Source organism: Pelophylax lessonae, assembly GCF_965119305.1.
Source record: "Pelophylax lessonae genome assembly, chromosome: 1".
Taxonomy (NCBI): Eukaryota; Metazoa; Chordata; class Amphibia; order Anura; family Ranidae; genus Pelophylax; species Pelophylax lessonae.
Genome location: NC_138768.1, coordinates 727,285,899 through 727,311,629, shown reverse-complemented (window position 1 = coordinate 727,311,629; position 25,731 = coordinate 727,285,899). Strand labels below are relative to the sequence as shown.

The window sequence follows — 25,731 nt, the reverse complement described above, 5'->3', positions numbered from 1 at the left end:
TTAATTTGAATGACACCATGGAAAATACCGATTTCTATTATAGTGCATTTCGGTGCAGACCTCAGGCGCACATCAAATCATACCAGTGTAAACAAGATTAAAGCAGTCAAACATTCTTCTGCCTCAAGAGGACCTCACTTTCACGTAGATATACTTCTAAGTTCTGCACATTATTTTGTTTATATGGTTAAAGAAGTCTAGATCCTGCTGTACTTTCTGGTTGCTTTGGCTATACATGCTACAGATCTCATAACCCCCCCCCCCCCGCTACAGTCGCATCTTTGCCTCTCTCTCCCCCAGGCCATTTACAAAACAAATAGTCCAGGCTCCGTTTTATAAGTGGCCTGGAGAAGGAGTGGAAATGCCTTGGGGACTATGAAACCTACAGTGCTTACAGCCGGAGTGGTCAGGAAGTACAGCAGGAGTTGGACTTCCTCCGCCATATAAACAAAATGATTAGCAGGACTTTGTAGTATCCATGCCTGACAGCGAGGTCGTCCTGAGGAAGGGGAATGTTTGCCTGCTTTAAACGTGTGAAGGTTATTCTGTCCAGCAATGGGCCATAACTCCAAAAGCAGTCCAACTGAGGGGTGGACAACAAAGCAACCAATACTAACAGTCTCAAGAAAAAAAAAAAAAAGACTTAACCACTTCTGGACCGGAAAGGTTTCCCCCTTAATGACCAGGTCATTTTTTGCGATTCGGCACTGCGTTAACTGACAATTGGGCGGCCATGCGACACTGTACCCAAATAAAATCGATGTCCTTTTTTCACCACAAATAGTGCTTTCTTTTGGTGGTATTTGATCACCTGTGCGATTTTAATTTTTTTGCGTTATAAACAAAAAAAGAGCATCAATTCTGAAAAAAAAATAAAAATAAATTATATATTTATTTTTTTTCCCCTTTCTGCAATATAACATTCCCAATAAAAAAAATGTTTTCATCATTTTAGGCCAATATGTATTCTGCTACATATTTTTGGTAAAAAAATCCCAATAAGAGCATATTGATTGGTTTGCGCAAAAGTTATTGCGTCTACAAACTAGTGGAAAGATTTATTACATAATTACATAGTTTGTGAGGTTGAAAAAAAGACATCAGTCCATCCAGTTCAACCTATGATGTGTTTGTTGTTAACCGTACATTGTATACCCTGTATGTTATTTTAGCCGCCTTGATTTCGTCTTTCCATTTCTTATTACACTCTTTGTAATGCTTGAATGCTTCCAATGACCCCTCAGTCTTGTATTTTTTGAAGGCCTTTTCTTTAGTTTTAATATGCATTTTTATGGTGGAGTTTAGCCACCCAGGGTTCAGTTTTGCTCTTTTGAATTTATTTCCCTTTGGAATGCACTGGCCAATCCCTTTGTTTAGTATTCTCTTGAAGCACTCCCATTTTTCCTCCGTGTTCTTTGTTCCCAGGGTTCTATTCCATTTGATATTTTCTAGCAGAGAGCACAGTTTTGGGAAACTGGCTCTTTTGAAATTCAGTGTCCTTATATTGCCCTTGTCTTTACTATTACTATGATTAATACTGAAACTAATTGACCTATAGTCACTGTTTCCCAAGTTGCCCCGTATTTCTATATCCGTGAGCAGGTCTGTATTGTTGATAATCAGTAGGTCAAGTACCGCATTGTTTCTTGTCGGTGCGTTCACCATCTGACTCATGAAATTGTCCTGCAAAAAACATTTAGGAACTACCGAGCCTTGGCTGAATGCGCAGTTCCTTCTGCCCGGTCTATATCTGGATAATTAAAGTCCCCCATTATAATGACATTTCCCATCCTTGCTGCCAATCCTATCTGTAAAAGGAGGTCTGCCTCCCCCTCCTCCCTCTGGTTGGGGGGCCTATAGCATACGCCCAATATTACCTTCCCTATAGTGCCCTCCCTTTTAAGTTCTACCCATAGGGATTCAGCCTCGTCCATAGCTCCATTATTAATATCATCCCTCATATTTACCTGTACACTGTTCTTAATATACAGACATACCCCTCCCCCTTTTTTACCTTCTCTATCCCTGCCATAAAGGGAATACCCCTGAATGGTCGCCATCCAATCACGAGAGCTGTCGAATCAAGTCTCTGTTATCCCCACAAAATCTAAGTCCTCCTCAAACATCAGCAGCTCCAGCTCCCCCATCTTGTTGGCCAGGCTTCTGGCATTGGTATACAAACCTCGTAACTCTGACCGGTTGCAAATATCCTCGTTTGATGTTGTTTTTAGGCTGCTCTTATGATTTTTCCCCATACCCACCTTTATGTCATTTTAATTTAATTTTTTACTAGAATTGGCAGCGATCAGCGATTTTTAGCAAGACTGCAACATTGCGGCGGACAGATCGGACACCTAGCTGACATTTTTGACACTTTTGGGGGGACCAATAACATTACTACAGTAATCAGTGCTAAAAATATGCACAGTTACTGTACTAATGGCACTGGCAGGGAAGGGGTGATCAAAGGGTTAAATGTGTCCCTAGGGGGTGCTTTCTAACTTATGGGGAGGGGGCTTTCTGCATGAACACAGAGACCTGTGTTCCTTAATAAGAGGAACACAGGAGCCCTGTGTTCATTGCTGATAGAAAAGTAGTCTGCCGTGTTTAAAACGGCAGACCGCCATTCTGTCTCCACGGGGAGAGATTGTGGGTGCATGGCGGCAACCGCAGCCGCTGGACCAGCAGATCAGCTTCCCATGCGGCGAATGGGCATCCCCAATCGCGGTCCCGCAAAGCGCAGTACAGTTACGTTGTTTCACGGCACAGAGCCGACCTGCCGCCGTATGTGTACTGCTGGCGGTTGGTAAGTGGTTAAGGACTGCCTGCAGCTCAGAGTGCCGCCTGAAGACCTTAAAGCATATGTTACCCCAACATTTCATATTCCTGATATGTGCCTGCTGTACCATGTACTTGTATGAAAAAAAGTTATATTTGAATTGCTTCCTTTGTGTGAAATCCATGGTGTTCCTGCCAGTCCCTCAGCTTTCATATTAAAAACTGACCAAACTAAGCCATTTACTGGGAAGCTCAGTGTACTCCTATGCAGCTGAGAACAGAGGGAATGTAATCACTTAAAAAAGATGGAAAAATATTTATAATGGTTTTATATGTATATACAAATGTTTTGCCTTTCATTTCTATTTTAAACTGAATGTGCTTGTTTTACAAAGTGATCGTTTACAATCACTTTAAGCCCAAAGCTGGTATCGTCCACTGCGTAGAACTTAAAGAATGTGCGAAAAGAAGACCAGGTGGCAGTCTTTCGAATCTGGGAACCAGTTGCTAAAAATCACAAAAAGCACTCATAGATCTAGTAGTGTGTGCCATGACAGGAAAGGATGGAACCAGATCCTTGAGACCATAGAGATGGTGGAATGAGAAGCCAGTGTTAGTGTTTTTTTTTTTTTTTTTTTTATTGAAAATTTATCAGACATTACACAGAATACAACAACAGCTGTAACAAAAACATTTTCATACTTTAAGCATAAAGGAGGTCCGAGCAGAGAACGTCTGCTGGCAAAGTAGGGGGGAGGTGGGAGGAGAGGGAGAGGGGGGGGGGAGCCTCAATAGTCCTTGAGGTTGGAAGGTGAATCTGATTGTGGGGGTAAGGTCCTGGGAGAGTCTCTGAAGTTAAACCTGTATTGAGCCATAGTGGGATCAGTCTGGGGAAAGGTGTGAGTGATAAATCTGTCCCATTTCAGGTGGAAGAGTTCCCTTGAAGATAAGGCTGAGAAGTCCGTATTGGCGATATCTATTGTGAGAAGTGTGGAGAGCTCTGATCTGACCCGAGAGAGAGATGGAGGAGATGTGGAGATCCAGTTGCTTAGGATAGTCCTCCTGGCGATCAGTAGACAAGTCAGGATCCACACACGGGGTGTCCCAGAAGGGGGGCTAGACCATTTTTGGAGTCGCTTGTCCCAGTGGCCGAACAGGAGTATCATAGGGTCCTTGGGTAGGCTGAACTTGGTCACGTCTGTAATGTACAAAAGGACTTGGTCCCAAAAGTGACTTATACCGGGGCAGGACCAAAATTTGTGGTGGAGTGAAGGTCTTACCACCAGACACAAAGGGCATTTGTGGGCGTCCGGCATGGTTTTGTCCGATAGAAAAGGAATATGCGCCCGATGAAAGATTTTTAGTTGGGTCTCTTTCCAAATTGAGTTAGGAGTTAGAGCAAGGGTGGTGTGGAGACCCTTGACCATATTGGGTAACGTGTCATTGCCTGGAAAGTCCTTAAGCCAATTGGAGGCAGTAGAGGTGGACAAGGCCGGCGGGCATTGTCGCAAGAGGGGCTTGTAGATCGAGGAAATAGTATAGGTGTCAGCATCCAGCAGGGAGTCAATTAAAGACAAATGAAAGCGGGACCCTGGTTTCCCAGTAGTTGAGGAGAGATAGTGAATACATTGTGTCCAATAGAAAATGTCCTTGTCCTGGACACCGAATTTATCTTTAACGACCCGGAAGGGGAGGGGAGTACCCGAGCTGGTGTCGCATAGTTGTCCGAAGGTATTCAAACCCTTCTCCTCCCATTGGTGGAACACGGAATGGGTCAATCCTGGAGTGAAATTCGGGTTACCCCGTATTGGAAGGAATTTGGAAAAGTGTATTGGCAGTTTCAGTAGTTTTCGAACCTCCCTCCACGCTATGACAGTGTCCCTCAAAAGTACATTTTGACGTAGATCAGGGCATAACGTCACCCATTTGGCATGTAAGAGAGCAGTTAGGGAGAATGGACTGGCCATCTGAGACTCAAGCTCATAATTGGAGTAATGTGAGGTCTGAGATACCCAGTCCAGAGCAGCCCTGAGCAAACAAGACAGATTATACATTCTCAGATTAGGCAAGTTAATACCCGCGTCGCTTCTGGAGAGTTGCAATTTGTTATACGAGATTCTCGGTCTCTTTCCCCGCCATAGAAATCGGGAGAAAGTTTTCTGCAGGGTCTGCGCATCTTTATGTCTGATTAATAGGGGAAGAGTTTGCAGGAGATAGAGAAGGCGGGCAAAGCTAACCATCTTAATAAGGTGGCATCTCCCCAAAAGCGACAGCGGCAGTTCCTTCCAGTTTTCCAGTTCCTTCGTTATTTTGGACAACAGGGGGGGGGGGGTAGTTCAGAGTGTAAATTGATGCCGGAGTGCGTCCTATCTTGATACCCAGATAGGTGATGTGATTAGATGCAATCATGAATGGGGATTCCCTTTCCCATGGACGAGGGGGGCCAGTACCCAAGGGGAGGATCTCGCTTTTAGAATAGTTTATCTTGAGACCCGAGCACTGTCTGAATCTGTTGAACGTGGAAACTATTACGGGGATGTCTTCTGTGGGGTTTGAAGTAAACAGTAGAACATCATCTGCAAAAAGGGATATGCGCAGCTCCTGAGAGCCTATGCGAATACCATGGAGAGGGGCTCTGGTCAGTAGATACCGGGAGAGGGGTTCTAGAGCGAGGTTAAACAACAGCGGCGATAGGGGGCAGCCTTGTCTAGTGCCTTTGTGTAATCTAAACTCGTCCGTAAGCGCCCCCCCTACACACAATCTGGCTGATGGTGTAAGATACATGGAAGTGATGAGATTCACAAAGGGTCCACTAAAGCCCATGCTGTGCAAAACCCGACTCAGCCATTGGAAGTTGACATTGTCAAATGCCTTTTCGGCGTCGAGAGTCACAATAGCCATGTCTCGGCCAGGATGTATGCGAGCCTGGTCCAGAGCAACCAGGACCTTCCTTATGTTAACAGTGGCCGAGCGACCCTTGGTGAACCCAGACTGCGCGGGGTGGATCAGATGCGGCATGATATTGGCCAGGCGCGTGGCTACAATTTTAGACAGGATCTTGACATCAAGATTTAATAGGGATATGGGCCGGTATGAGCCCGGCTCCAGCGGATCTTTCCCTTTCTTCGAGAGAAGCTTGATAATGGCTTGGTTACCCGTCTGGAGATAGGGTCCGCCGTGCCAAATTGAAGAGTACACGTCCACTAGAGTCGGGATCACACCAGGGGAGACTAATTTGTAAAATTCCCCGGAAAGACCATCGGGGCCCGGAGACTTATTGGCTGCAAGATGTTTTATAGTCGACGCAATCTCGTCCGCCGTGATCGGGGCGTTAAGTGTATTTAAATGCTCTTCGGATATTTTGGGGATTTCAGTCCCAGATAGGAAAAAATCAGCTACTGAGCTGTCCATGGCCTCGGAGGCGTAGAACTCGCGCATGATCCCCTGCACCCCTTGCGGAGTGGAGTCCACCACTCCCGATTTGTTCCGTAACGAGCCTATGTGCGTGGTGGACATCGGGCCCTTGCATAACCGGGCAAGCAGTTTCCCGGCCTTGTTACCGAAGCGGTGTAATGTCGCCGCGAGATGTGCTTTGTGAATCATTTCAACCCTATCTGCCCAAGTGTCAAAGTCCCGTTTAGCCTCAAGCCATGCCGTGCGCACCATGGGGGTGTCAGCCTGTATCAGTGCCCGCTGGGCCGTCGCCAACCGTTCACTAGCCGTTTTGTAGCAGTGTTAGTGTTTACAAGAAGAAACAGAAGGATTTGATGCAGCCTACATTAAGATCTGTGGTTAGTTCTTTAAGATGTTTAGAAGAACAATCTTCTAAGAAAAGAAAAACAAAAAGCCAACTTCTAGGGGGGCACTCGTGCAGGCTCGCTTCTGAGCATTTAGACACAGTGTGGCTCAGCCCCATCCCCTGGCCACAGGATTTGAGTGGCAGCAGCAGGAACCAATGGCTCCCACTGCTATCAATTTGCCCAGTGAGGAGGGAGAGAGCCGCTGCTCTCAAGCACAGGTCTGGCTCAAGTAAGTACAAGGGGGCTGGGGGGATCCTACAGCACATTAGGTTTGGAACCATGTTAATTATGCTGATAAGTTAGTATGTTCACAATTAGGCTACAATGCCATTCTTGCTACAGGATCTGAGTGTACAGCCAATTACTCTGTAAATATTTTTTATCAACCATTTGTCTTTATGCAAGTTTAATTCACAATAAGAGGCCATTTTGTAATTTTATAGCTACTCTGGGCTAATAGATTTTCCCCAATGGAGTTTGCGTCCTAGGCTGGGACTAGCTCCATCTAAATGTAAAGTGGTGATAGAAGGTATGGTTAATAAACAAAATGGTTAATGATCAAAATGTAAAATGTTAATCAAAAGGGAGGAGATTGTGAAAGAAATGGTAAATTCTGTATAAAACCATGTTTTGATTACATATTCACATTCTTTCGAGTCCTAATAAGAACGTAGCCTGCCTGTGTTACATCCCTTGTTACTATAAAAGCACAATTGTAATAGTAATGGGATACCATGTGGAGAAAAAAAAAATCCAATTGCGCCAAATAAACAGAATAGTGATTCGGAAAGATGCAGAGTGTATCTTTTTGTATCTGTTCCCTACTTCAGTAGATATTAATTTGGAATCAGTAATAAATGAGGATAGGAGTCACCTATCTATAAACTTTTCAAAACAGGTAAGAAAGAAGTGCTGGGCCTCAACACCACAATGTCCCTATACAAAAAGGAGAAAATGTTTGTTACAGGATAGGACCGCGAGTTCAGACACATGCCCCAAAGAATTGATGGCTACAAGGAAAAACACCTTCTGAGTGAAAGTACAGAAAGAAAGGTCTCTAATGGGTTAGCAATTTCTGAAGCACAGAAAGAACCAGACTGAGGAGTCACAGGGGAATGAACAAGCCAATCTACATGGGAGACCCCCATACAAAGATCTTAAGAATTGATAGGCCAACAGTCTCTGAAACAAGATAGAAAGAGCAGAAGTCTGACCTTGATAGTACAAAGAGCCAAATGTAGTCCCAGACCCAGCTGTAGAAAGGAAAGGATTCTTTCCGCTGAGAATCTCCTCTAAACTGGAAGTCCCAAGACTCCAAACAAGTGAATTTTGCCTTGCCTAGACCACTAGAACATCCACTGCTTTCACTAGAGAATTCCTGTACTTGGACACAAACCTGTCCAGTTTGTTGGACCTGAGGGCTAGAAGGTCCTCATCCGGTATCCCCCACCTAGGATACATGTCCTGGTACACCTCCAGGTGTAGGAACCAATTCCGCATTTACAGACTTTACTGGCCAGGGAAGTCTGCCTGTGTCCATGCCTGGGGTGTCTACAAAGAACAGGGCTGGAACATGAAGTTCTACCCAGAACAGAAAATTATCTTCATCTCTTGCTGAACTTTGACTTCAGGGTTCCTCCCTGATGAATGTTGTACACCACCGTCGAGTTGTCTGGCTGAATCTGGATTAGCTGACCACATGGTGGCAAAGCTCAAGATACAAGTGAAGGTCTCAGGTACTCACAAAACTCAAATAGCTGGTAGCAAATGAGGATCCGATGACCAGAAAGTCACTGTAGGCAGGCAGCAGAAACAGACCGAAAATTGTATATCCATGTGACTCTTTGCAAGTGGGAGCAGCAATAGGAAGATGCTTCCCTGATGCTATATGGCAGGGAAGAGAGTGGGGAGCACACATTCTACACTTTACCTACCTTATGCAGATAGGTTAAAAGTACCAGCAACCAATATAAACGAGGTAGCTACCGAGGCTCAGCATGACCAGTCTACTCGTGGGGTGAGTCTTTGGAGACAGGGCAAGAGAGGCAATACTGGCAGCTCTTTACTCTGGAAAGTAGGCCGTGGATAACTTGTTACGAATATAGTCTGAAAAATGCCCTACATGGAACCCAATACCTGAAAGTCACTTCCAGGCTATCCAGTCTAGTCCAACAAGGTCTTCATGCAGCAATCCAAAAAGTAAACTGAATGGCTACTACAGATTGTTGTTAATGTAGGGAGTAGTAATGTAGGGAGGAATCTTGTTTGAAGAACAAAAAAAAAAAATAGTAATAATAATAAATATAGACCAGTCATTCATACAAAAGAGCTGAAGAAAATTTGCCCATTCTCCTAGGATACTAGAAAAAAATCTGAGGCATACTGGTAGTAGGAGAGGTTTCCTGAGCTGGCCTACAGTTTTCTATGTTTCCAGTGTTCAATCCTTGTGTAGGTGGCAGTATAACCTGAAGAATAAAAAGACTTCCTAGATGTCTCAACTATGTAACTATGACTTCCTATACATCTCAATGGCTGAGAAAGAAAACTGTTTTCCCTTTTCCATAGATATATAATAATAAAAAAAAAAACAAGTAACCAACTTGTTTTTATCAGACATATTGCATCAAGCACTGGAAATATTAATTCACCTGTCCAGAAGTGTCTCATGAAAGTTTCCATCTTTCCTTGCCTTCTTAAGCTCTCGGTGATCCTCTTTGCTCACTTTAAGTTTACGGTCCTGGAAACTTTGAAATTTCTTGCTAAAAAAAATGAATAGCATGCAAATATTAAGAATTAGGATTACAACATGGAGGTTGATGATAACACTGCACGGAACAATCTCAGGTAAATACATTTTCACACATTGGTTGTTGTAATCATTTTACTTTCAGCTAAAGCAGACGATCATCAAGGCTGGAGGACAATAAAAGGTCGCTTTAGAGAACATTTGGAGCATGTGATCGATTACTTTTCTGTACGTAAAATGCTGATTACATTGAATACATTTAAAAAGGTGATGTCATATAAAAAGAGCATTTCTAGGAGGAAATAAATGCATAATATTTCAAGCTTAATGTCACATAAGCCAGCAAATAATTTGAAAACGGCATCTTCTTTATGATAGCGTTTCACAGAAAAAGTAATCAACTGTAATATGCCGGTGTAATGCGCATAGTCATACAGTGCTACAGTCACACATTACTCAGAGCAGATAAGTGCCAAAAACAGTGTGTGACATTACTCATAGAAATGTAAAACAGCTTATCTGCCACTACAATGTAATCATTTGCTAAAAAGGCATATGAAGAAGGGGTTGTCAATACACTCAACACTCAACACAAGCATTTATTTAACAAGAGTGGTGAATGACAGACTGTGTATGATGAAAGAGTTTTCCAACCACAGCTTGGTGCTTGGGTACAAAGTTAATAAAAAAAAGGCAAATTTTTCATGTTTTTTTTTTTTTAATAGGACACCAAAAGTTTAGTGATTATCTTCTGTAAAAAGGTGAAATTGAAAAAGTCAAGCAGTTGGGGTTTGAATCAACAGTACTTAGCCCCGGTTCACACTAATGCGATGCGGGAAGGCTGCGAATTCGCAGCCTGTTCCCGCATCGCACACGCACCCCCGGCAGTTCACACTGCCATATGCGATACGCTGGGGGTGTCAATGTAATCTTAACGACACCCCCGGTTTGATCGCATATCGCAGTGCGATCTTGCAGTTCGCACAGGATCGGATCACACAAGTGTGAACCACTGTGCGATTCGATCCTGATGCGGCTGCCAAAAAGGATCCTGTGCGTCTTTGCTGCGGGTGCGGTGCGAATTTAGCCATACAAAGTGTATGGCTAAAGTCGCACCACACAGCCGATCGCATTACATGCGATCGCCGCAGCCGCATCAGTGTGAACCGGCTCTAAAGAACTGCAGCTTAATTAAAAAAATAGTTTTTTAAAACCAAAATATTGTTTTAAAATAAGGAGATGCTACAGACAGTTGTTACTTGGTAAAAAATTCAAGCAAAGTCAATCATTTCTTTGTTTTGATGGGTAAAAAATATTTTGCTTGAAAATAAACAATGATCAATCTTTAAGTGCCGTGTCACACTTGTGCTATGCGGGAAGGCTGCGAATTCGCAGCCTGTTCCCGCATCGCAAACGCACATCTGGCAGTTCACACTGCCATATGCGATACGCTGGGGGTGTCAATTAAATGTTAACGACACCCCCAGTTTGATCGCATATCGCAGTGAGATCGGACAGTTCACACAGGATCGGATCGCACAAGTGTGAACCACTGTGCGATCTGATTCTGAGGTGGCTCAAAAAAATGCCTCCTGTGCGTGTTTTCTGCGGACGCGCTGCGAATTCAGCCATACAAAGTGTATGGCTGAATTCGCATCCGCACAGGAGATCGCATGTAATGAAGGAGCAGTGCGCTCCGAATTACATGCAATCAGCGCATCCGCAGAAGTGTGAACCGGCACTAAAAGGCAATTCCAAATTTTCTTGAAAATAAATAATCTATGCTCAATCTTGTAACTCCACTTTTGTTAAAAAATAAAAAAAATCCCCTATGGGTGATCCATATACAATTGTGCTAAAAATAATAGCAGTGTGTTTAAAAAAGTGAGTAACGCTCAAAATCCTTAGAATAGCTTTTTTTTTTATTATTTGTTATTACTTGTCAGAAAGTGAAGAAAAAGGAATATTAGGCTTTTCCAAAAAATAGCAGTGTCTTCATTTTTCTTTACAAACTCAAACATTTACTATATAAACTGAAACATGCTTGAAGACTTAGCTGCGAATCACTGAATATTTAGTTGTATAACCACTGTTTCTGAGAACTGCTTCACATCTGTGTTGCATGGAGTCGACCAACTTCTGACAACTGTGAACAGGTATTCCAGCCCAGGAGGATTAAGGTCCAAGGATTGGGCTGGCCACTCCATAATGTTAATCTTGTTTGTCTGGAACCAAGATGCTGCTTACGTACTGGTGTATTTGGGGGGGTCGTTGTCTTGTTGTAACACCCATTTCAAGGGCATTTCCTCTGCGTCATAAGGCAACATGACCACTTCAAGTATTTTGATGTATTCAAACTGATCCATGATCCCTGGTATGAGATAAATAGGCCCAACGCTATAGTTTGAGAAACATCCCCATATCATGATGCTTGCACCACCATGCTTCACTGTCTTCTGTGGCTTGAATTCAGTGTTCCGGTTTGTCTGACAAACTGTCTGTGTCCCCTAGACCAAAAATGAACAATCGTGCTTTTATCAGTCCACAAAATGTTGCGCCATTTCTCTTTAGGCCAGTCAACGTGTTCTTTGACAAATTGTAACCTCTTCAGCAAATGTAGTCTTTTGCACAATGGGACTTTGCGGGGACTTATTGCCGACAGTTAGCTTCACATAGGTGTCTTCTAATTGTTACAGTACTCAAGGGAAGCTTTAGACCTTCTTTGATCACTCTGGAGATGATTATTGGCGGAGTGTTTGCCATTTTGGCCATTCTTTGATTCATTTTCATGGTAGTTTTCCGTTTTCTTCCATGTCCTTCTGGTTTTGTTTGCCGTTTTAAAGCATTTGGGATCATTTTAGCTGAGCAGCCTATCAGTTGCTGCACTTTTTTATATGTTTTGTCCTCTCCAATAAAAATTTTAATGAAAACTCACCGTTTGTCTGGAATGACCCATTTACTCAGATTTTCAGAGAGAAATGCACTATACCCAGCATGTACAACATTTGCTGCCTTCATCCTTAAATAATTGCCACCTGCTTAACACCTGTTTTTTTACAGCTTGAATGACCTCATTAATTGAACTCCACACTGCTATTATTTTGAACACGCCCCTTTCAATTAATGATTCAATGCATGTCGTGACTGTTGGGTCGGTTGGTTTTCTATTACTTTACTACACCTACTAGTAAATTATTTGCCATAAAGAAATATAATTTATACCAAAAACAGTGATATGGTTAGCGATGTTGTATTGCCATTATTTTGAACACAACTGTACATTGCAGTGATTTTATTAAACATTTTATTTTTTTTTTTTTTGCAGAGTCCTTTCTGTTTCTGCTCTAAAAAAAAAGCTGTTTGTTGTCTGCATAGTGAATCTTAATGGGAGGGATTTTCTCATTATGAATTAGTTGATGCACTAGTAGTGTTCTAATGAGGAAAATGCAGGGTCTGCATCCCTTCAGAAGTGAATAACCCTTTGGAAGTATGTCACCAAAAATTGATACTTTTGTTGCAGAGGATGGCTAAAGTGTGACTTGTATGTTAGTGCAAACTTCTATAAAAATCAGTGAAGAAGTCACAAGCAGGAGAGGACACATTCCATACACCAATGGAAAGCCTCTGAGTTGCCATATTGCATTGCATTTTACAGAAAATTAGAACAGCTTCAGATTAAGACCCCTTTCACACCTCAAGGTATATATTTTGGGTTATTACTGAAATATACAAAGTAGTTCTAATGCAACTCTAACAATTTCAGTTGTTTGCTGTTCCATATTTTTAAAACTGTATTTTACATACAGATTTATAAATTCCTCCTTGAGTGGTCATCTGTATATCAAGGAATACAGTTAAAAATAACAGGCTCTCAATAAAGCTGGCCAAGCTCATCTTAGAATTTCCTAAAGGAAACTGAGAAACATCACTACAATAGTCATAAAATGACCATTTCAGAAGATTATTTACATTTAGGTGGTCAGGCTATAAACATCCAGGTATTCACATATTCTTAACAAGCCTTCACTGACCTCTGTAGCTGCAGGCATTTTGCAGTAATTTATCCTCACATTTCACAGCAAAAGCCTGAACTTGTTTCTCTAGCCAAATCAGATTCTCCTCCCCCCTCCCCAACATTACTCAAGCAACCTTCCAATATTCTAATCTTCAAATTTCTAGGTAAACACAGAACAAGGGCTCGAGGAGGGGGAGCAGTGTGAGCTGAGCTGCTGAACTACTGTAATAACTTTCGTTCTTCTTTGGCAACATTAAAGGATGAATTACTCCCCAGTACCAGCACCTACAGAGATCAATGATTGTTTGTTTTTAAAGCCCATTTTCTGCTTGAGAATAATTTGTAAATACCTAAATGTCTATAAGCCTGGTCACAGGTTCACTTTAAACTGATCACATTCACATGCAAAAAAAAAAAAAAAAAAAAAAGTAAAAAAAAAAAAAAAAAAAAAAAAAAAAAAAAAAGAAGGACTACAGATTTACTCGAAATGGACACAGTTTATATATGTCATTCTAGAAATACCAAGTAGTTCTAATGGAAATCACAGACAATAGCCATGAAATGGGAGTTACAAATAAGCTGGATACTCACACATAATTGAGCTCACACTGTTTAACATTGCCTCTGTCCTCATCAGGAATATCATCTTTGCTTCCTGATTCTCTCTCTGCACAGCATCGGATCTATAATGAACAGAGAATGCATGAGCTAAGGAGGACAAGGTGATCTGTACAAAAAAGTAGCAACTAACACGACTCTGGAAAACTCCTTACAGTGGAGGGAAAAAAGTATTTGGTTCCCTCCTGATTTTGTACGTTTGCCCACTGACTAAGAAATGAACAGTCTATAATTTTAATGGTAGGTTTATTTTAACAGTGAGAGACAGGATAACCACAACAATAAAAAAAAAAACAAAAAAAAAAAACAGAAAAAAAAAAGCATTATAAAAAAAGTTATAAATTGATTTGCATTTTAATGAGTGAAATAAGTATTTGACCCCTTCCCTAAACATGACTTAGTACTTGGTGGCAAAACCCTTGTTGGCAATCACAGAGATCAGACGTTTCTTGTACTTGGCCACCAGGTTTGCACACATCTCAGAAGGGATTTTGTCCCACTCCTCTTTGCAGATACTCTCCAAGTCATTAAAGTTTTGAGGCTGATGTTTGGTAACTTAAACCTTCAGCTCCCTCCACATATTTTCTATAGGATTAAGGTCTGGTGACTGGCTAGGTCACACCAGGACCTTAAAGCGGAGTTCCAGCCATTTCACTCACCTGTCCAACGGTCCAGCGATGCGGCCGCCCGAAGCCTCGATCCTCTCCCTCGGCATCACTGCTGTGGGCACCCGGCTGTGACAGTTTGCGGCTTCACAGCCGGGTACCCACTGCGCATGCGAGAGTCGCGCTGCGCGTCTTGATTGGCCGGCAATCTTCTGGGACCTCTGACATGTCCCAGAAGATTGCAGGGAGGGAGGGGGAGAGGACAACTTCCGCTCAGGGCGCCGCGGCGCTCCGAGCGGAAGTGGGAGCGGGTACCTGTGACAACTAGGTACCCGCTCCCCCCCCAAAAAAATGACATGCCAAATGTGGCATGTCAGGGGGGTTAGAATACCTAAAGCGGAAGTTCTACTTTTGGGTGGAACTCCGCTTTAATGTGCTTCTTCTTGAGCCCACTCCTTTGCTGCCTTGGCTGTGTGTTGTGGATCATGGTCATGCTGGAATACCCATCTAAGACCCATTTTCAATGCCCTGGATCACCCAAGACCTCACAAAATATGCTTCTGAAAGAATGGTAAAACATTCCAAAAGACACTCTCCTAAACCTTGTGGACAGCCTTCCTAGAAGAGTTGAAGCTGTTATAGCTGCAAAGGGTGGACCAACTCAATATTGAACCCTATGGACAAAGTAAGACTGGGATGCCATTAAAGTTCATGTAAAAGGTAGGCGTCCCAATACTTTTGACAATATAGTGTACAAAAATGAATACAGATACAAATGGAATACTATACCTATGTCCAATATTCCACATGAACAGGAGACAAATTCCAACAATGTAAGGATGATCATTATGAAATCAGGGACCAGAGCTGAAGCAATTAGATTTAGTGTTATCCAACCAATATACAATCTAAATTCCAAAAAGTTGGGAAGCTGTGTAAAATCTACTTAAAAAACAGAATGCAATGATTTGTAATCCTCATAAACGCATATTTTATTCACAAGAGAAAATAGAAAACATCAAATGTGTAAACTGTGAAAATGTACTATTTTAGGAAAAAAATAGGGTATTTTGAAATTGATGGCAGAAACAGGTTTTAAAACGGTTGGGGAAGGGCAATGTTTACCATGGTGTAGAATCCCCTCTTCTTTAAAAAAAAAAAACACTTTGTAAATGTCTAGAAACCAGTAGTTGGCGTTAGGGAGAGGAAGGTTGTCCCATTCTTGCCTGATATAGGATTCTAACTTCTCAACAGTCCTTGGTCTTCTTTGTCGTATTTTTCACTTTAAGATCTGCCATATATTTTCAATTAGCGAAAGGTCTGGACTGCAAGCAGGCCAGTTAGGCAACCAGACTCTTCTATTGCAAAGCCATGCTGTTGTCATAAATGCAGTATACCGTTTTGGATTATCCTGCTAACATGCAAGGTAATACATATTCTAAATGGGGGCATATGCTGCTCTAAAACCTGAACATGCAGTATCTTTCAGCATTGATTGGTGCTTTTCCAGATATGCAGGCTGCCCGCTCCATATGTACTAATGCACCTTTATACAGTACCATCAGAGATGCAGGTCTTTTTAACTGAGCACTGATAACAAGCGGGAAGGTCCCTCTCCTCTTTAGTGCGGAAGTGCAACTCCCAAGGTTGCCGAAAAGAATGTCAAATATAGATTGGTCTGACTACAGAACAATTTCACTTTGCAACAGAACATTTTAAATGAGCTTTGGCCCAGAGAAGATGGCAGCGTTTCTGGATCATGTTCAGATATGGCTTCTTCGCACGATAAAAGCTTTAGCTTGCATTTTATAATGGCACGGAAAGCTGTGTTCACAGTGATTTTTGGAAGTATTCCTGAGTCTACGCAGTGATGTCAATCACAGAATCATGTCAGTTTTTAATGCAGTGGCTGTAATGCCATGTGGGGACCCGAAGATCACGGGCATCTAATATTGTGTTTCGGCCTTGTCCCTTGCACACAGAGATTTCTCCAGATTCTCAGAATCTGTTGATGTTATGTACTGTAGATTAGGATATATTTAAATTCTGAATTTTATGTTAAAGGAACACTATTCTGAAATTGTTCAACAATTTTCACAGATTTGTGAACCTCTGCCTAGCTTTTTTGCTGATACACTGACTCTCTAGGTACTCTTTTTATACCCAATCATGTTACTGACCTGTTGCCAAATAACCCTTTTAGCTGCAAAAAATGTTCTTCCAGTTCCTCCTTTTTAGTACCACTTACTTTGACAGCTTCTTGTTTCCCTGTTTTAACTTTTTTGAGATGTGCTGCTGCCATCAATTTTCAAAATGACCCTATTTTTTTCTTACAATTTTTACATTTTATCAGTTTTAACATCTGATGTGTTTTCTATTGTAAATAAAATATGGGTTTAAGAGATTTGCAAATCATTGCATTCTGTTTTTTTGAACAGTAGATTTTACACAGCGTCCCAACTTTTTTGGAAATGGGGTTGTAGATGCACTTGTACTGTATATATCATAGAGTGGGCAACACTGGATTGGAGGTGGACTTGTTAAAACTGAATCATGTGCTGGTATATTATGTGTCGATATGAAAAGCCCTGCCAACCATCTTTAGCTAAGTTTGTAAGTATTACACTACCTGGGAGCAGTTTGTACAGTGCTCTGCTAAACCCATTATCCGGGCTGTACAATATATGCATTATTAAAGAGGAGCTCCAGGCTCCCCCCAAAAAAATTAAAATCAGCAGCTACAAATACTGTAGCTGCTGACTTTTAATATAAGGACATATACATGTCCAGGGATCCAGTAATTTCCTCACCAGAGCTGATTCTTTAATCGGCTTAGGGTGCAGGTGCCAACATTGTAAGTAAGGAAAACTGTCAGTGAAGCCTTGAAGCTTCACAGCCGGTTTCCTATTGGCTATGTGCGAGTCAAGCTGCGCTTTGTGAATAGTACCGTAGTCTTCTGGGACCTGTGATATGTTCCAGAAATCTTGGGGGGGGGGCTCAGATTGTGGAAATGGGAGCAGGTACCTGTCAAAACCAGGTATTGTGAAGTGAGGGGGGAAAAAAGAAAGGTTTGGGAGTTTAAATACATTTTTACAAAGCGGCCAAAAAACATAGTAAAACGATTAAAAAAAAAAATAGATTACAGGGCCATTATACAGTAGATGTGTATGGATTATTTTTGGAGAATATACAGTAGATATTGCTTACTACCACTTTATGGTTTGGAAATGAAAGATAGAAACTGATTGGTTGCCAATGCACAGCTGCTCCAGATACTGGCTGCTCCAGCTTTGTTAAATTCCCCTCAATGAGTCTGGCTGCACTGCATTTACTAAAAAGAGAATGAAGCTAAACTGGATGAACACAATGACATTACTAAAGCTACAATGTTTCTTGGACAGTATCAGCAGTTCCCTGACATTTAACAACCTTTACTGTAAAGAGGTAAAGAGGTATTTTGACATTTCCCCCTATCTACAAAGCAAAATAATTAGATTTTTGTACTCACCATAAAGCCCTTTTCTTGGAGTCCATTGAGAGACACAAGAATTCAGATACTATTGGGTATTATTGTGGCCTACAGGCGGACTAGACACTGGCAAACTTAAAAAGTGCATGCCAAGCACCAGATAACTCCTTCTTTACTAAGCATTTTATAGTTTGTGCTTTTTGTTCATGCTTTTGCTTGTTACAGAGGAGTGAGGCCTGTGCCCCTCAACGGACTCCAAGAAAAGAGATCCTTTTTAAGATCTTTTTGTACACAGGTCTGAAATGTTTCTCAGAGCAGAGTCCAGTCCCTTAAAGGAGGAGTATGGCCACAACTTTTATCCATACTTCTGGGGATCACAAGAGTGCACTCCTGTGTACCAGATTCAGCCGACAGAGGGCTATATTCTGCTGTTGGCTGACATCACAGAGCCAGTGCAGGCTCTGCAGGATCCCAACAATGTCAGGATCCACCCAAATGCCTGATCAGCAGGTAGCTCGGGCTCTCAGCCACTTCTGCCCCTTCACAGTACTCCAGTGAGCACTGGAGGGGCAGAGCAGAGCTGGAGACTGAGTCACTGGTTATCTGCTCACTAAAGACCGAGAACTGAGCAACCAGCTGTTTTTGATTGCTCAGTTCTTGGTGTAGAGCCAGTGGGGGACAGCCATCTAGGAGAGTATGTATGTTTTTTTGTAAACTCACACTTCTCTATGAAGGTCCTTTGCATGTCCAGTCCAGTCTAGTGGAGTACGGTTAATTGATGAAAGAATTCAAGAGAAAAAAAAAAAACTAAAAAAAATGCTAGCAAGACTGAATAAAAAAATGCCCGTCCTTCTAGAACACTAGAATAAAAACCTGAGGCATGCAGGGTAGAGTGGTTATCCTGAGGCTGGCCAAAATGTTTTTTGTTTGCCAGTGTCCAAACTTCATGTGGGCAGTAGTAGGACCTGACAGTCTCTGACTTTCTGTGCCAGTCAACGAATGAAAAATAAATACTGTACTTTTGACTACTTTTTATAAAAAATGTTGCGACACTGCATTGATTCACATTCAATCTCGCTTAAAAAGGTTCAGAAATAAATTAGCACTGTATTGATCTTCACAGTTCAACAACTTTGCCAGCCCTCCACTCCTGCTTCTATGAAGGAATATGAAAATGTGATAAAAACTTACCTTTATTATTTCTCCCTCACCAGCAGTCTTGCTTTGTGCTACCAAGTCTCCTTCTTCATTACAGCCAACAAAGCAGCTATTTGACGCCAGCAAAGCCATTTTCCCCTGGAAATAATTGCATATTGTTCTATTACATTCAGTACTGAAGTAATATGCTTTATTCCTAGTAGTGATTTTTTATCACCTAATGTGCAAACTCATCTACAGTGAAAGTTGGATTAACAATGGTTTCCATATAGTCAGTAACCATTTTTCACTACAAAGAAATGTTTACATTGCAAACACATCTTGAATTACAATAGGGGAACACAACAATTCCCTCATTTCGGATTCATAAAGGGATAGTCAGAATGAAAAACCTAAGATTCAAAGATCAATTCTATCAATTTGTCCATCTTGGTCAGGATCCCATACATTGTACTTTAGGAACCTGAATATTGTCCACCATTACAATGATATATATATTATATATACACATATACACACACACACACACACATATATACACAGTGGTGATCGAAAGTTTGGGCACCCCAGGTAAAAATTTGTATTAATGTGCATAAAGAAGCCAAGGAAAGATGGAAAAATCTCCAAAAGGCATCAAATTACAGATTAGACATTCTTAAAATATATCAACAAAAGTTAGATTTTATTTCCATCATTTAGACTTTCAAAATTACAGAAAACAAAAAAATGGCATCTGCAAAAGTTTGGGCACCCTGCAGAGTTAATATCTTGTACTGCCCCCTTTGGCAAGTATCACAGCTTGTAAACACTTTTTGTAGCCAGCCAAGAGTCTTTCAATTCTTGTTTGAGGTATATTTGCCCATTCTTCCTTACAAAAGTCTTCCAGTTCTTTGAGATTTCTGGGCTGTCTGTCACGCACTGCTCTTTTAAGATCTATCCATAGATTTTCAATTATGTTGAGGTCAGGAGATTGTGAAGGCCATGGCAAAACCTTCAGTTTACACCTCTTGATGTAATCCCCCGTGGATTTCGATGTGTGTTTAGGATCATTATCAATTTGTAGAAGCCATCCTCTCTTTAACTTCAGCTTTTTCACAGATGGCATCAAGTTACCATCCAAAATTTGCAGAAATTTTATTGAATCCATTTTTCCTTCTACTCGTGAGATGTTCCCTGTGCCACTGGCTGCAATACAACCCTAAAGCATGATTGATCCACCCCCATGCTTAACAGTTGGACAGAGGTTCTTTTCATTAAATTCTGTGCCCCTTCTTCTCCAAACGTACCTTTGCTCATTCCGGCCAAAAAGTTCAATTTTAACCTCATCGGTCCACAGAACTTGCTTCCAAAAATGCATCAGGCTTATCTATATGTTCATTTGCAAAGTTCAAACGCTGATTTTTGTGGTGAGGATGTAGAAGAGGTTTTCTTCTGATGACTCTTCCATGAAGACCATATTTGTACAAGATTCTCTTTATAGTGGAATAGTGTACCAGGACTCCAGTGTCTGCCAGATATTTCTGGAGGGATCGTGCAGTCAAACGTGGGTTTTGAATTGTTTTTCTCACAATCCTGCGAGCTGTTCTATCTGATATTTTTCTTGGTCTTCCAGATCTTGCTTTAACTTCCACTGTTCCTGATGACTGCCATTTCTTAATTACATTCTGAACAGAGGATACTGACATCTGAAAACGCTTTGCTATCTTCTTATAGCCTTCTCCAGCTTTGTGAGCGTCAACTATTTACAGTTTCAGTTTTCTAGACAACTGCTTAGAAGATCGCATGGTGCTGATTGTTGGGGCAGGGTCAGATGAGTTTGGGCATTTAAAACCTTTTAGATTGACATCACCTGGTCTTCCCAGATGATGATTGAGAACAATCCATGACACTGGCAAGTCTCAGCCTTGCAAAGGGGGCAGTGCATGCTATAAATTCTGCAGGGTGCCCAAACTTTTGCAGATGCCATTTTTTTTGTTTTCTGTAATTTTGAAAGTGTCAATGATGGAAATAAAATCTAACTTTTGTTGACATATTATAAGAATGTCTAATCTGTAATTTGATGCCTTTTGAAGATTTTTCCATCTTTCCTTGGCTTCTTTATGCACAATACAAATTTTTACCTGGGGTGCCCAAACTTTCGATCACCACTGTAATATATATATACACACACACACACATATATACATACACACTATGGAATATATATACTTGAGGGCACAGGAAATAGAAATGCTGAACTATCTGCCCTTAAACATATTTCCATGGAAATGTACAGAAAAAATAAACCAAGTGACAATGGTACTGAAGGGAGAAAATGCTGCTCCAGGTGTGTGATGGTAGCTCAGAGGTGAAATATCCCATAGAGTGCTACCCCCGGCCCGCCTCCGTGGAAGACTTAATCATTACCAAGTAATACCAGGTAATGATTAAGCACAAGATGTATGTGTGAAATGCGTCTACGTGACCCTATGTTGGTGTCTTCGGTGTCATCACTTTGGAAATTAAAGGCTATTGGAATTCCTGGATGTGTGGCTGTTTCTTTTCTTACAAGTGACAATGGTAGCTCATCTAGACATTGTGCTTTTAGGACTATGAGGGTGACATCAAAATGTTATGGTCACAGATTGCTGTAATTACTTTGTGGGGGATAGAACACTGTCCGCTCCATCCAAAAATAGTCTACAACTCCCTGATGCACAGGCAGAGATGCCTGAACTCCAGCCATATCTAAACAGAATACTGGAGGGGAGAGTTAGAGGTTAGGCGAGTGCATTACTATAGTGCAGGCATCACTAAATGGTAGACCAAGGCCTGGGCCCAGACTGAGTGACAGTTCTCTCTGGACCACCAGCCAGCCTGTCCCCAGTGCAGGTTTCCCACCTCCTCTGCAGTGATTGGTAGCTAGGATGTCTGGCATCCTAACAACAATTGACATCACATGTGTGACCCGCTTCCAGCATCACAGGAGTACAGAATTAGAACTTCCTCTGTCCATGCCTGCAGCCTGCTCCACCTTCCTGCCTTCTATCTGTCTAGTCTTGAAAGATACCAGTGCACTCTGATGGAAACACCTGATGTAAGGGGACACTCTGATATGAGGGGTCACTCTAATAGGGACCCTTGATGTAAGGGGGCACTCTGATAGGGAACCCCTGATGTTAGGGGGCACTCTGATAGGGACCCCTGATGAAAGCAGGCACTCTGATGGCAACACCTGATGTAAGGGGGCCCTCTGATGGGTAGTAAGAGGCAATCTGAAAACGGATATGAAATATTTTTGAAATGCTATGGAAATTGTACATTTTTTAATAGACATAAAATGACTACTGTAGAAAATTTTCATCAGAGAACTGCCTAACTAGATAGGAAGGGAGGTCTACTGCCCGAGGTCCCCTTTTGCTGTCAGACAGGAAAATAGTAGCCAGAGTGCTCGCATACCTTATTTTATGTCTTTCAGCCAATGAGTGCCCCACTTCTCTCAAAGTAACAAGGCATAGCAGTGCACAAGGCCAACTGAGTATGTTTTCTTTAGGATAAACATGAAATGATAGACTGATTGCAGGAAGTGCAGTACACAATTCTATTTAGTTTTCACCATCAACCTCAGCTCATATTGGAGGGCCAATTCACAACTATGCATTTTTTGCCCCCCGATATATTCTCCAAGAAAACGCATCAAACGCACGTCTATGTTTGTTTTTAATGAGAAAATCAATGTACATCATGACGTAAACTGATGTATTGTAATGTGTCTAGAGGTGTCATGATGCACGTCTTAACGCAATCTATTACATTTTTTTTATGTGTTTACATTGATTTAAATGGGAAATGCATAACAAAATCAAAACAAAAACACATAAGTGTGAATATTCCTTGAAAGGTATGAGGTGTTCATAACAACTTAAAGTGAATGTCATAAAAATGTAACTTTTAAATACTGCTGTACCTGTTAAGAACAGGAGTGATCATTGAACTCTCCCATAGCTAACACCACCAAACACCATTTCAGTGAGCAGGAATCACCACTTGAAGCTTCCAAAACCAACACTCGGGGAGTAACTATTCCCAGTATCCTTCACTTTGCTCACAGATTCCTCTCCGCATCACTACAGGACCCAGTAGGGACTTAAGCCTAGTACACACTAGTATTTTATTTCGTTCAACCCAGCAGGGCTGAACAAAAAAATCCTGACAGCTCAGGAGGAACCGCTGTACTAACTATCTGACGTTAGTACAGCGATCTACCCTGCTGTTCTATTGTGTTCTGACAGGGGGTCAAGATGGAGAGCCGATCGACAGACCTTTTTTTGGTCATGCCCCTTTGACAATAGCCAGCTTCTGTTGGACCGTCTGCAGTACACAGGGGCCGAAAGATGGCTGGTTTCTATTTAACCGGCCAATGCAGCCTGACATTTGGTTTGTGTGTACTAGGCTTTAAAGGGACTTTGAAATGTTTTTGTTGATTTAACTTGGTATTTGTGTGATAATAATCCCTGTGTTGTTTGTTTGCCGTACCTACAGTAGTAATGATGGGCTCACATGTTGAGACTGCAGTTTGTAATGCCATAGCCGATCAGTTTCTCATATTTCCATTTATTAATCTATCAAGCTTATCCAAGGGTTAGGCAACTTCTTGTTCTGGGTCATTCAGGGACCAGTGCATGCCTTGCTATTTCCTCTGTTGTATCATAAATGTGGAAGTGCTATAGTGATGAAAGCAAACCTCTTACAGCATGGTTAACTCTGTTTATTATTATGCTGTAATTATTATTCTGCCTGGGAACGAGGATACATAGCTGTTGATTTACTAAAAAAGGGAGAGTGCAAAATCGGGTGCAGCTGTGCATTGAAGCCAGTCAGCTTCTAACTTCAGCTTGTTCAAATAAACTTTGACAAAAAAACCTGGAAGCTGATTGGTTTCCATGCAGAGCTGCACCAGATTTTGCACTCTCCAGTTTCAGTAAATCAACCCCATTGTTTCTTCCCAAACTACATACAGTGTCATGCTTTAACATGTTCACTGCCATGCTGCATGTCTCATGTGAAGATTTACACTACTATAGTGTGCACAGGGCAACAAATTACATTGTGAAACTACATGATCAATGTACATCTTATGCAAGTGATAAGCACAAGGTAAAGGTAGGAAGGTTTATATAACGCATTTAAAGCGGAGTTCCACCCATTTTTAATAGGTTGGAATACATAGCTGTATGTAATCCCCTTTAAAACGGCTTTTACCAATGGAAACTTTTTTTTTTTTTTTTTGCTAGTAAATACCTTAATTTCTGCTTTATTCCTCCTCTCCTCACTTCCTGGTCCGATCGGCGATGACGTCATTCGGCGATCCGCAGTGTCTGCTGGGATGTATTCAATTCCAGAAATCTCGCAGTAGCTGTATCTGTACTGAGCCGTGCCTGCCCCGCCTCCGCCCCGCCTCCTCTCATTGAGTTGCATTGTATGAATGTATTAAGGCCGTTCTCTGCCCCGCCTCCTCTCATTGAGTTGTATTGCAATACAACTCAATGAGAGGAGGCGGGGCGGAGGCGGGGCAGAGAACAGCCTTAATACATTCATACAATGCAACTCAATGAGAGGAGGTGGGGCGGAGGCGGGGCAGAGAACAGCCTTAATACATTCATACAATGCAACTCAATGAGAGGAGGCGGGGCGGAGGCGGGGCAGGCACGGCTCAGTACAAATACAGTTACTGCGAGATTTCTGGAAAAGAATACATCCCAGCAGACACTGCGGATCGCCGAATGACGTCATCGCCGATCGGACCAGGAAGTGAGGAGAGGAGGAATAAAGCCGAAATTAAGGTATTTACTAGCAAAAAAAAGTTTCCATTGGTAAAAGCCATTTTAAAGGGGATTACATAGATCTAAAGTTCCAAAAATGGGTGGAACTCCACTTTAAGGTTCAGCAGGAGAAACCAATGAGCACAGTAGGGGAGAAAGGAGACTGACACTTCTGGAAATGTTGGTCTTGGGGAAAGTATTTACAAATACATTTGTATGTAAATGTTTCTGCAACAGAGTAGCTGTAACTTTAGAGGCAAAAATGGTCTACAAGTCAGATGATTCTTTTCAGTATTAACGAACTTTGAAGCACATAGACAAAACACCTGTATATTACCGATTGACAGCCGTTAATAATAGTGAACTTACATCTTGAAATACAGGCTCCCATTGTTCTCTAGCACCAATAGCATCTGCACGGCCCATAACCAGTCCATCTGAATTAATGCCAAGGTACTTTCCATAACCAGACTTGAGTGCAATCCTTTAAGAGATAAGACTCGTTAAAATGCATTAAAAATAAAGACCAAGTTCAGAATGATAATGCTACATGGTTGACAACATTTTTGCACAAAATAGCACAAAATTGTATTGTGAGTACAGCAAGTATTTGGTCAACGTGTAATATCAGATTGCATGAAGCCACTTGCCCATGCATGGAAAAGTAACTGGTTCACTTTATTGGTGGCCCCACTAGCACAACATACTTACCTTACCTTCTCTTACCTGCCTTTCTGTTAA

General features: G+C 41.7%; 1 protein-coding gene across 1 annotated transcript in view; it reads right to left on the bottom strand.

Annotated features, from left to right (window-relative positions):
- FRG1 (FSHD region gene 1) overlaps nt 1-25,731 on the bottom strand; it is a 44,262-nt gene that overhangs the window by 3,018 nt on the left and 15,513 nt on the right. The window contains exons 5-8 of the mRNA XM_082271118.1: nt 25,360-25,474; nt 19,223-19,327; nt 13,931-14,022; nt 9,227-9,337 (exon numbers count right to left, since the gene is read on the bottom strand). Of these exons, the coding sequence (XP_082127244.1) occupies nt 9,227-9,337; nt 13,931-14,022; nt 19,223-19,327; nt 25,360-25,474 (423 nt within the window). The remainder of the gene's footprint in view (nt 1-9,226; nt 9,338-13,930; nt 14,023-19,222; nt 19,328-25,359; nt 25,475-25,731) is intronic.